This window comes from Coloeus monedula (genome assembly GCF_965178545.1).
Source record: "Coloeus monedula genome assembly, chromosome: Z".
Lineage (NCBI taxonomy): Eukaryota > Metazoa > Chordata > Aves > Passeriformes > Corvidae > Coloeus > Coloeus monedula.
Window position 1 is genome coordinate 44,520,877 of NC_138822.1, and position 12,948 is coordinate 44,533,824.

Sequence of the window (12,948 nt, forward strand, 5' to 3'; positions counted from 1 at the left end):
TAATGTTATAGTCATGAAAGTTATGAAAAATATGGAGTCTGCTTTAAAACTGTACTCCTCAGAGTACAGATTTCTTCTTTATCCCTACTCATTATGGTTAGCAATGACATCTCAAGGATTTGAGAAAATAGAAATTCTACTTACATAAAGCAAAATCATCAGTAACTTGGTGAGACAAGATTTATGACCAACATTAACAGTAATTTCCTATTTTTTCAAAGTAGACATGAAACACTAGTGCCAAACTCTACTTTTAAAAAAAATATTCAGGGCAGGACAATGCTTTCATTAATAATCTGTGCTCTTTATACAAGACTATGAAAGCTGTTTGCCTATGAGACGATACCAGGAATCTTTTTTACCAAAAAACTAAAGGGTTGTTTACATCTAACTATTAATTTAGTAAATGTATTTATTAAACTATAAAGTTGTAATTGCAGAGCTATGATCAGCCTTAGAGTATGACATCCACTACCAAACAATTTAGCTAGCAATGCTACTTACAGGAACATTAAACAACTACTAGTGAAGGAAATAGAAGTGAAGCTACAACAACAAGCAGAAGAGGCCGATGGTATGAGGGTCAACAAAGCTACATGCGAGGTCCTGCCCTTGAGTCACAACAGTCCCCTTAAGCACTACAGGCTGGGTGGGGGCAGAGTAGCTGGAAAGCTGCTCAGCTAGAAAGGACCTGGAGGTACTGATTGACAGCAGCTGAACATGAGCCAGCATGTGCCCAGGTGGCCAAGAAGGCCAATGGCATCCTGGCCTGTATCAGCAATAGGGTGGCCAGCAGGACCAGGGCAGTGATTGTTCCCCTGTACTCAGCACTGGTGAGGCCGCACCTCAAATGCCGTGTTCAGTTCTGGGCCTGTCACTGTAAGAAGGACATTGAGGGGCTGGGGCATGTCCAGAGAAGGGCAACAGAAATGAGGTAGGGTCTGGAGCACATGTCCTGTGAGAAGGCTGAGGGAGCTGGGGGTGTTTAGCCTGGAGAAAAGGAGGCTCAGGAGAGACCTTACTGCTCTCTACAACTGCCTGACAGAAGGGTGCAGCCGGGTGGGGGGGTTGGTCTCCTCTCCCAGCTAAAAAGTGACAGGACAAGAGGAAATGACCTTAGGTTGCACCTGGAGAGGCTTAGATTGGATATTAGGAAAAATTTCTTCACTGGTGGTCAACCAATGAACAGGCTTTGTTGTGGACCTGAAAATGCTGAGTTAACGGTTGGACTTTATGATCTTAGGATTCTTTTCCAACATAAACAATTCTGTGATCCTAAATAAAAGGAAGACTCTACCAAGATCTTTATAATACTCTATTTATATCCACTTGAAAGAATTAAATCATAGATTTCTTTGATGACACAGAAATTTCTCTCAAAAAACCCCAAACAAACAAACCAACACAGAGTGAGCAAGCAATCTAGTGTCTAATGCAGACATTTTCAAGGTAAGATAAACATAGCAAAAATCTTCAAAGACACGGAATTTCAGAAAAAAGTTCTAATTTAAGTTGCATGTTAAAATGCGGAATGTGAAAGAACACTTAATAAATTGGTTTTCTTCTTAGATATTTTTGGTATAGTCTAATTTATGGAGAAGTTTTTAGAACTTTAATTATCACATACATTTTGGAAGCTTTATCTTTTTACTACAGGTTTTTTCCTTGGTCCTTAAAATTCTGCAGCATCATCTGCTATGTAATAAATATTTGACTTGCATAAATACACTCTTTACCAATTAAAAAACCCCAAAAACCATTATATAACCTACCAATGTGGTCACCGCCAATGGTGTAAGTCTTCCCAGAACCAGTCTGTCCATACGCAAACACTGTAGCATTGTATCCTTCAGTCAGAGACACTAGAAGAGGCTTAATGCAAACAGCATAAACTTCTTCTTGGGTTGAGTTTTTGCCAAATACAAAATCAAAAGTGAAGACATGGTCCTTTCCAATGATGACCTGTTTGGCATTTGGGACTAATCTGACACACACTTGGTGGTTATGAAGTATTTCTTTGGAAAGCAGAGGTCTGACTCGGACTGCAACCTTAACTGGGATCTCCTCCATGCCAGACTCCACCCCTCTGCTTCCCACTCAGTATTCACACAGTCAAGAAGAAATCTTTTACCACTGCTCTGTTCACCTCATTCACAGTTGTCTGCAACTAAGAAAAGAAGTTTTCCATGTTATATAGTATAAAAGAATGCATCTCCTGAAGCGGAAAGTTGAGATTTCCTAAGGAACATATAAGCACTATTACAATCTTGAAAAGTACCTGATATAAATGCAGCTCTATTAATAACTGCTTAATCAATTAATAAATTAATTTTGCATTTATTAATTTCCAAGCTAGCAGACTTAAGTCTGAAAGTTGCCCGATTTCCTATTTGAATGTAACACAGTCATACAAAGCAACAATATCGTAGGAGCTTGTTAATAAACACTGTTGATAAAGCAAAGGCTTACAATGGATCCTCTCATTTTCCTGATCCTGCATTCATATCGCATAGGCAACACAAATCAGTCAAACAAAACCTTTTTCTCCAAAAGCTGTATGTGCATACATGTTTCAATACCCTCTTCCACTTACGAAGCACCAAACACTTCTAACGCAACAAGCACAAAGAAGTGTGATTTTAAATGTATTTAGTTACTACATGTAAAGCATTCCTCTGATTTTGATCTGAAACTTTAAGCACATATGAGCTATCTTTTAGTAATTATAATTTTAGAATACATGGTTCCTTATACTGCATTCTTACAGCATAAGCATTGCACAGTAGCACACTTGTAAATATTAAGGAATTGCCTTTCTTTATAGCTGTTTTTCACTAGAATTCAAAAACCTGCATGGCATCCCACATGCATCTTTTCTGTTGTTGCTAATTCTGAGAATCTTTGTCATGCAAGGTAAAGTTTGCTGAACTTCCTGCTCTCAAACACATTGCTTTCAAGAAAGCTGTATTACTGAACTGGCAGTAAATCAACTAAACCCCCAAAATTCAAGTTCATTGAAAACTAACAGCGTTGTCTTGCAGCGAAGAGAAGAGCTTATGCATTTCATTTTATTCCTTTTAGTTTGAGGACCACAGGTGAGAAACCATCTGAAGTTTGAAAAAAGAAAAGCCCCATTTTATTGACTGAGCATAAGAACAAAGAAGCAAAGCATGAGAATGAGTCAAGACTTGTATCATAAGAGACATGGCAATCAGATACATAAACATACTAACTACAGAATAGAAACACATTTTGGCTGATAACTGAGTTTAGTTACATGGGTGCATTATTTTTTTACCCCCTAGTAAGTGCTGCTCTTAAGTGCCAACATTTCCTACTCTCCTTTTATAGTTATATAAATAAACAAAAACAAACAAACAAATTAATTAATAAACCACGTCTCAGGTGTGGGAGGGAATCCCTGTTTCCTAAGAATCTATTTTATAAAAGAACGTGGGAATATGAAATATTCCCAATATGCCAAAGCTAGAGAGATACTTGGGTGTCAGTACCCGGGGCTGCCATAAGGCAGAGGCAAACATGCTGGCAACCTTTTCGCTTGCACGGATATTGTGAGGGCGGCCCAGCACATTCCGTGTTTGCAACGTCTCCAAACCTGAGGAGCAGCCGGGATCGGTATCACCCGTGGGTGTCGGGAGCGGCTCGGGCCGGGAAACCCGCCGTGCCCTGCTGCCGCAGCGTGCCGCGGGCCGCGCCGCGGGGCCCGTGCGGGAGCGAGGGCCGGAGCAGCGGCGGCCGGAGCAGCGGCGGCCGGAGCGAGGGCCGGAGCAGAGGCGGCCGGAGCAGCGGCGGCCGGAGCAGCGGCGGCCGGAGCGAGGGCCGGAACAGAGGCGGCCGGAGCAGCGGTGGCCGGAGCAGCGGCGGCCGGAGCAGCGCCGACCGCCCCCGCTCGCTGCTCGCGGCCCCTCGCTAGGCAACGGCCGCCATGCCCGGCCGCGGGCCCGCGCACACAGCGCCCCCAGCGGCGGGACGCGCGGGGCGGGGCGCGACTGGCGGGCCCCCGGCCCTGCTTCCCGCCGTGCCCAGGCCTGGGCCCCTCCGCTCAGGAAGGCCAGTAAGGAGCTGGAGCGTGTCCAGAGAAGCGCAACGGAGCTGGGGAAGGATCTGGAGCACAAGTCCTGTTAGCAGCAGCTGAGCGAGCTGGTGGTGTTTAGCCTGGAGGAGGTTCAGGGGGACCTTACTGCTCTCTACAACTGCCTGAAAGGAGGGTGCAGCAAGATGGCGTTCGGCCTCTTCTCAGAGGCAACAGGTGCCAGTACAAATGGAAATAACCTCAAGCTGTGATAGGGAAGGTTCAGGTTAGACATCAGGAAAAATTTCTTCACAGAAAGGGTGATTAAATATTGGAACAGGCTGCCTAGGAAGGTGGTAGAGTCACAGTCCCTGGAGGTGTTTAAGGAAAGACTTAAGGAAAGATGTGGCACTCCCTCAGTGCCATGGTCTAGTGCACAAAGTGGTGTTCAGATTGGACTTGATCTCAGAAATCTTTTCCAACCTACGTCATTCTGTGATTCCTCCCCTTGCTTCCTGCCTCCCTCCCCGAGTGGACTGAGCCCCCCCATCTCACCCCTAGCAGTAATGACACAGGTACACCCCATGGCACATCTGTCACCGCACTGTTTATTGGACAAATGGACGGGTTGCACTTTCATCTCTGAGCAGTAAAGCATGTGCGAAGCACCTGCCACCTCCGTGCAGGTGTGAGAGGGGATGGGCAGACACAGGGAGGGGCTGGGGAGCAAGGTACACCACAGGTTCTGCACACACACCTTGCTGCGCACAGGCAGCCATGTACACCGACACAAAGCTTGGAGCTGGAGCAACAAAACCTGCCTTAACATCAGTTGCCCACAAAGTTTGCACTGTTAATTCCAGTCAGGGCAAGCAAAAGATTAAAAGAAAAGGTAACAAAACAATGGGGAAAAAAAAAGGCGCATTGTTAATACATCACCAGAAAACAAACATTTGATTTAACTGTTCCAAATTGGTGCATGACAAACCACCATATGAAAAGCAAAACTGCATTTCAAAAGATAAGGCAACAATACAACAGCTATCAGACTGGACTTAGTAATATATACACCGTACTCGGTGGAACGGGATATCTTTCATCTCTTCCCTGTGATCCCGGGCATAGTCCCAAAGATAATAATCGAGTAAAACCGCATTGATCCTTTCATGCATGTCCTGACCCTTCTTCTGATAAAGCTCCTGAAGGTGCTTACAAATCAGTGCACAACACCAAATAGAACAGCCACGGATCTCTACCTCTTCTTTGTCTCCAGACTGGAAAAGTGTTCCTGCAGGCACAAGAGACAGCAATCCATTTACATGCAACAGACAGAACGGCCAAGGACTGCCTAAACTTGCTCATTTTTTCTCCTTCACGTTTATTCTGTTTTAGGATTCCAGTTCTCATGATTTGTGCTACAACTGTTAACAATGTTGCTACATATTTTCTAATGGTTACTTTAATTTTACCATACACACTTAGAAGCCTCCCTCCCATTCAATTCAAACAACATGCTGTATTCTAAGGAACTGCTTTAGGAACAGGGTGTACTGCAAATCATATGATCATTTCTTTGCTTGTGGAGACAAAAAAGATAGTCTTTCATTTTAGTATACTTTTTAGTATATAATTATTATACTTCATAGTATATTTTCTGCCAGTATAACTGAAGTCTAATATTTTAGAATTAAAAACAAACAACCCCCCAAAAGAACTAAATGTAAAGAGAACCAGTGGAATTATTTAAATGGGAATGTTCTCATTAGGATTCATGGAAGGATAAAATGTCTATGTGGTCTATTTAATATAGAGATATGCATAAAAACATAAATATATATGGTCATTCTATTAAGATTCACGGATAACTGCAGTCATCTGTTTATCTTCCTGGGTATTTCTGAAGTTGCATAATAGCAGTTCTACATCTAAATACAGTAATTTTACAGTGCAAAAGAGATTAGCTGATTTTTAGTCACTAAAATTCATGGTTAGTAAGTACTGGGAAGATGAAACCATGCTTAAAAATGAGATTCTAGTCATATGCAATTAACTTCATTTAAAGCAATATTTTTTTTAATGGATGCTTATAATATTGCTTTGCTTATTAACTAGCAGTTCAGTACAAATAAAGGGGCATTTACATGTTTTTACATCATATTTGAATTAATGACAAAATCATTGTTTCTTTTATGTAAACCTCAAAAATCATAACTGTTCTCATGCTGAAAAGTGGTTTTGCAAGAGCAGCTTTTCAGAAACTCAGAAATCAATTATTTTCAATTTGAGTCTCTTTAATCCCTCCCTTATCAATGTTTAATCCACAAAACAGTTAGGTCTTTATAAAAAAGTAACCTTAAGACCTCACCCAAGATCATGGTTAGAGAAGAAGTTCCTTCCTGTTACATCATCACTATGTAAGAAATCCTTGTTCCATGGAGGAAAAATATGGACACATAATCCTTACATGGACAACACATTACATTTTAGAACTAGCCTTAGTCTACAATGTCAGGCGGTAAGATTACTTGATATTAGCAAGGACAGAACCAACCTTCACGTAGTTTCTTCATTAATTCTTCAGAATACTTCATTGCTTTTAAGTGAACAAGAACTTGAGGAATTCTGTAGTCAGCAAATATTGTCAGACTAGAAATATCATCAAAAGAGCCATCTCCTTTGCCTTCTAATACACTCCATGTGTCAGCCACAAGTATTTGTGCCCGTTTGTAGAAAGACACCTTTTTTTTCTGAAGAAAGAAGTTTATGGATTATTTAAGTGCCTGATCAATAAATATAGCAAGTAACACGTTAAGTATATCATATTGTTAAGCAAACATTAGTTAACTAGAACAGAATGAAACTGCAACACTCTTAAACATCTTAAAATCTAAACAGTATCAAACACAAACAAGGATTATGTGGAATGCTCATAAATAAACTGAAATAAAAGAATAACATAATAAAAGTTACTGCAGTGAATAAAAATTGTTTAGATTATGCTTGCATCTCAGAACACATTCATAGTGGTTTACTGCCACTTGGCAAACACTGGAGTTGAAAGTCCAGCAACATTCATTTTCAGAAACTACAGAACATCCAACCTTTTAATTTGACAAGAGAAGCATAATAGGAACGTATTGTATTAGACAATTAAAACGTTTTGTTAATCAGTTTTTCTGTACTGTTAAAGAAACAGAATTCTAATGAAAACTTTAATGAATGCTCCTCCGTGTTTACTGCCAAGATGCTGCAACTATTCCTGATACAAAATAACATTTTCTGTCCTTAAATGCTATTCTCCAAAAACACTGAGAAGGTCAACTACATTTCAAAGAACAACTTCTGCAAACATCCTCAAAACTCCTGCCTTCCCTGTGCCTCATTCTATACTTGACATACATGCACAAACTTAACTTCTAGAGAACATACATGATTTTGTATGTTAAATACCAAAACACCACGTGAAACATCACACAAGAAGTGGTAACAAGTAATGAACAGACCAAATTTTATCAGAGCTCCTACTGCCCCAAAGCAAGGGTGTTGATCTTTCATAGCATTAAGATTTTTCCAGCAGTAAAGAACTGATTGTCTCTAGCATCACACAATTTCACAAGAGCAGAGGAAGGCAGAATTAGAATGGAACTTTGCATTTCATGCTGCAGTTTAATTTGGAAGAAAAATATTTTCTGGGACTCATCACTGAGCAGAAGAATTTATAGTTTCATTGTTTCAATTGTTAACTTTTATGTTGCACAGAGGTTATTAAGTTTATACAAAAATCTCAATATGAAAAAGACTATGAAGAATTTTTAGTAAATTTTCCCACGATTTACCAGAAAGCAAGGAAAGCACTAGGTGGATGATACTACATCTCAAAGAGAAAGAACTTAAGAACTTCCTTACTGTGCAAGTGACTGCACTGGCACAGATTGTCCAGAGAGGTTGTGGAGTCTCCCTTATGAAATATACTGAAGAACTGTCTGGACACAATCCTGTGCCATGTGCTCTAGGATGACCCTGCTTGAGCAGGGAGGTTAGACCCACTGTGGTCCTTTAAACCCTTACCCAGTCTGTGATTCTGTCTGTGAAAGACAGTAAAGATAGTACAATTTATCAAAAAATTGAACTTTTTTCAAGATGGCAATACAACTATATTTCTTTTATCTTTTTTTTCTGCAATACCCTGCCTTTCCAGGAAACAGTACCATATAGAGGGACATTTGCATCTTCTCTGCAGTATAATGATGCCTGAAGAAGCCACCTAAAAACAGAGACTAGACAAGAATAAGGGAATAAAGGTAGGTATTTATTTGAAGAGCCTTCAAAGGTACCCCCTGGGGTACCAAATGGACCCCGATGTGGACAACAGGTCACGAGTTCTTCACACTTTCATAACCCTGCATATCAGGGTTAATTCTCCAATTAAAGCTTCAGTTTAATGATGTAATTTCCCCTCAGCTCACCCCCCCTTTAGAGGCTTTTGGTTTACTTATTTCAGGCCTAGGACAGTCTGAGCATCCTTGGAGAACAGGCCTGGAGAGGCTTTGTTATGTCTACCTGGCATGAGAGAACAGCAGCTAACAGGCCACAAGAAACTTCAGAGTTACACACTAAGCAGTACAGGATTTGAAAGATATGAAAGTTAAAACCTAAGGCATCACAATGTGCTAATATTAAGGGATATATCTAATTATGACCTACTGACATTAAAAGAAAGGAGGAGGATTGTGTTGGCAAAGAGTAAAATGTGATAGCACAGCCATAAAAAAAACCAAACCAACAACCAAAGAGTAGGAGGATCATGAGAATTTTACAACCTCAGTCCCAGGTGATGGATGGTAAATAAAAGATAAATACATGCAATGTCAGTGACTTTAAGATCAAAAAGGACTGCACTGAGTCTCTGTCAGAACACAAAAAACATCAAATGCAGCACAACATCTAAATATGAATTATCCACCAAGGATGTTTTGGAGATTTTGGTTTTGGTTTGCATTTTCTTTTTCAGCAAATGAACACTGGCAATTTCTGTGATTACATGTGTAATTACTAAAAGTATTTTGTAGATGTATTTGGAAAAACATACGGTCAAACAATTGTGCTAATTTTAGAAGTTCCCCTAGAAGGTCAGCTGTAGCAGTCTGTGATAGTATGATTCTAATATAGGACTTATCTTACAATCATATATATATCTCCTCTGGAGAGTTACTGAAAAGCACTGGTTTGCTGTTGGATATTTCACCATCCTTCCAGTTCCCTCCTAACCCTTTAAAAGTCTTACTTGTGAAAGCTCAACCTGCCATAAAAATGATGTGATCCATGTCACCACTTTGAAAATACACATCTTGCTTAGTAAAAGCAGAAAAAAAGCTTCCATATTCATGCAACAGGCTTTATTACTAAGTCAGTGCTTACGGTCTGGGATCATTTTTGGAACACCTTTTCATTCTGTAGTCTGCTGCTGCTTTTAGGGAGGCTTGCTTTATAAAGCACTTAGCATCATCTCATGAAAGACATAACGTCAATGAGTACAGTCACTATAAAGATAAGAAAATATCACTTTACTTAAAAATATTTCCTTTTAGATCATAAAAATTGTCAAAACATACTTTATATGTACAAAAACCCCAAATAAACGAAACCAGTAGCTTCAACGATTAATTCAAAAGAACCTCTGATTTTTCACGTAAAGATATCTTGCTTCACAGCAGGAGACAAGGGAAAATAAAATGACGCCTCCTACTGAAGGGCAATAAATGCAATAGGTTCAAAGCTTCAGTGACTGGTATTCCAAGAAGTTACCTTGAAAAGACTGCACAGACTAGTAGTATAGGCTGTACTGTCACTCACACAAAGTCTTTTGGATTTAATGATGTAACAGCTGAGTACTACCACACATGCAACTGAGATCACGAGCTGCTACATAAGTCACAGATGCTAAATGAAGATCATGCCTGTATAGGTGAAAACTGGGAGACAAAAAATACCAGATGGTCACTGTTTAATTCCCATAATTTTCTTCCAATAAAAGCTTCAGTATACTGTCAACATTTGTACAAGTGTGAGTTACTTCTAATCTGTAGTCATTTGTGTAATGCCTGTTGAATCAACAACCGTTAGAGGGTGGAGTCCCAGTAGCTGTGCCTTAATTCTACCAGTTTCATTTCCTCCACTAGCTGCGGAGAGCCTCAAGGTAATGAAAAAAGAAGATGGGAGGAGGAGGGTTGTCAGCAATTCCAGGGAAGGGAAAAAAAAAACAAAGGAAAAAGGACTCTCATTTTTCAGGCAGGAATTATCTCAAATACTATGCATTTGTAAGGAGTACAAAGGAGGTGTGATCCAATTTGGAATTCAGAATATATTGAAATGAATTACAGTAAAGTGATGAAGACAGAGACAGCATATGAAAAAAAAGGTACTCCTCTGGTGGAAAAAGAAAGTGACTCTTGTCCTGGCTAGTTGCGGACTATCAAGAGTCTTTTACTGTTACTAAATGTATGATTTCTTTTCAGAGCTTTAGAACTAGCTTACCTCAAATACAGCTTCATCTCTGTAAGAAGGAAAATTTTCCAGTACAAGATGTAGCAGTTTCTGAGCACTCTTCTCACTCATTTTAACACAGGTGAGGAAGGATCCTCCGAACTTCTCTAACAGAACTATTCCACTTTCATTCAGCACCCGATGTCTTTCTTCAATCAAAGGCAAAGGCACTTCTGTGTCAGAGCGAAATACATGCCTAACTTGGTCAAGCGTCATGGTGGCAAAATAGGATGCACTGGTGATAGGTATTCCTTCAGGAAGGTGAAAATAAGATATTTAGGCTATCACATAACATCTATAGACCTAATGCAATCGTCTGCTAAAGGAAAGCACTCTATAGAAAGATCTAAAAAGTCCATCAACTCTTAAACCTACCTTTGTTTTCAGCGATAACAGCACTCACAGAGCTGCTCAAACTAAATTTGTGATTGCCCACAATGCTTCTACAGACAACAAATTTCCAACAGACAACCATGGAACCGTTCTTACTTTTTGTATGTAATTTTTCCCAGCTACTTTGTCTTCATATTTTAAGTGTGATGCTTACATAGCACACTGTATATAGTCAGTATATAACTAGTGTAGTCCGAACAGGCCTGTTTCCCTTGGATCCTATTCATGTGATTGTGCTTTCACAAAAAAGTGTCTTAATGCTAATGCCCCCTTAATTTACAAACAACTATGTGGAAAATTAATTAAACTTTCATCTATAACTACTAACAGTTGGGTTGGTTTTTTTTTTTTCTGAGAACAGCAAGAGTGAGTGCTAAAGTATTGGGTTTAAATACAAAACTTTAAAATACTGGTTTAAAATATTGGTTTGAGGAGCATGTGGGTTTTCAGACTTACTTTAGACGCTCTGGTATCAGATTAGACCAGAGGATTCTCGCTTTATGCCTCATTTTTTCATTTGCCATGGAAATACACAATTTATCTTAAGAATACATGTGAAATAACCCAAGTCATGCACAGCTGACTACTGGCAATCCTTAAAGTCTTTCGAATGGAAGAGATAACCCAGTTAAGAGACAGGTAGTTTCAGTACAAGGGTATTTTGACAGCACTACCAGTTCCCTTTCCCAAGCTCTACGGGACGCCTGCACAGCGAGCAGCAGCTCCCAAGGGCATGTCCCGCTTCCGAGACGCCGCCTTCATTTAATACGCGACGCTCGGCTTCCGATCCCCCTCGCCCGCAGCCCCGGCCCGGCCCCGCTCCCCGGTGCTCACTGACCGTCGTCCAGGGCCCTGTTGACGGCCGCGCAGAGCGACCAGTAGCCGCTGTAGGTTTTATCCTTGTACTTCACAAGATACTTCCGCTCCTCCTGCTCGGACCAGAAGGAGAAGTTGAGGGTGTCTACCAGGAACACCCAGTCCACAGCCTCCTTGTCGGCGGCCCGGGGGTTCAGCTCGTGGAGGCTTTTCCACCCCGCCAGCCCGAACTCCGCCGCCGAGGCTTTGTCGAACAGGCTCTCCGCCACCCGCCGCGCCCCCTCTTCGTCCACGGAGACATCTTTGCTGTGTTCGGCTATGAACTTGGCGGACTCCAGGGGGGACGGGAACACCTCCATGCTGGGCAGGAAACACGCCCGCTGCCGAGGCCAGCCCCTCTGCCGCGCTTCCCGCGGGGCGCACCCCCGCCCCCGGCGCGGCTCCCGCCGCCCGCCCCGCCCCCGCCCTGCCCCGCTCCCGCCCCGCGGTGCCGCCGATGCGCGCAGGCGCGACGGGAGGCGTGGCCCGCGCGGCGCCCGAGGGCCAGCAGAGACCGCGGGCCTGCGGGAGCGCCTGGGCCAGCGCATTCCAACTGAGAATCGCCCCCTCAAATCCTGCTAGGCTGGAGCACTGGGCAGACTCAGCTTCTTGGCAACGAAGTTTTCCAGAAGATTTCCATCACTGAAAACAAGAATAATAAAAAAAAAAAAAAAAGACGAACAAGAATGTGCGCGTTGAGTTGTTGAGCTATTCTCCCCAATCAAACCAGAGAAGAACCAAACGAAAGACCGTCCCCAAGCCCTTTTGTATACATACTCAAGTGGGAAGCACACAGAAACTCAGCACCTGTTTTCTCTAATTTAGGTACCCTGTCTACCAAGCCAGCTGCCTTCCCACTGACAAAAGAGGGATGGCATTTCTGACTGTGTACAGAATTCGCTATTCTCTGCCAAGGGAGCCACAGCCTTATGCATCATGTCTTGGGCTCCTCGCCTTTACCATTCCATTTTATAGAGTAGCTGCATTAAAAAGGCCAGGTTCATGCACCACAGATCATGGGGGGGGGGGGGGGGGGGGAAGACAACAAACCAACCAATCAAAAAAAAAAACCCAACATAAGAGAATCCTCACTTAAATCTGAACCCATAGCTGTATGTGCCACA

The 12,948-nt window shown here is 41.8% G+C and overlaps 2 protein-coding genes across 2 annotated transcripts in view; both read right to left on the bottom strand.

Annotated features, from left to right (window-relative positions):
* Positions 1–3,706, bottom strand: part of KIF27 (kinesin family member 27) — a 28,240-nt gene extending 24,534 nt beyond the window's left edge. The window contains exons 1-2 of the mRNA XM_082301951.1: positions 3,617–3,706; positions 1,773–2,167 (exon numbers count right to left, since the gene is read on the bottom strand). Coding sequence (XP_082158077.1) covers positions 1,773–2,070 — 298 coding nt within the window. The 5' untranslated portion in view covers positions 2,071–2,167; positions 3,617–3,706. The remainder of the gene's footprint in view (positions 1–1,772; positions 2,168–3,616) is intronic.
* Positions 3,707–4,647: 941 nt separating this feature from the next.
* QNG1 (Q-nucleotide N-glycosylase 1) lies at positions 4,648–12,154 on the bottom strand. The gene is made up of 4 exons (XM_082301972.1): positions 11,808–12,154; positions 10,568–10,827; positions 6,585–6,780; positions 4,648–5,321 (listed from the first exon to the last, which is right to left on the bottom strand). Exons 1-4 carry the CDS (start codon positions 12,142–12,144, stop codon positions 5,089–5,091), a joined length of 1,026 nt encoding a protein of 341 aa, XP_082158098.1. The 5' UTR covers positions 12,145–12,154; the 3' UTR covers positions 4,648–5,088.
* Positions 12,155–12,948: the final 794 nt, after the last annotated feature.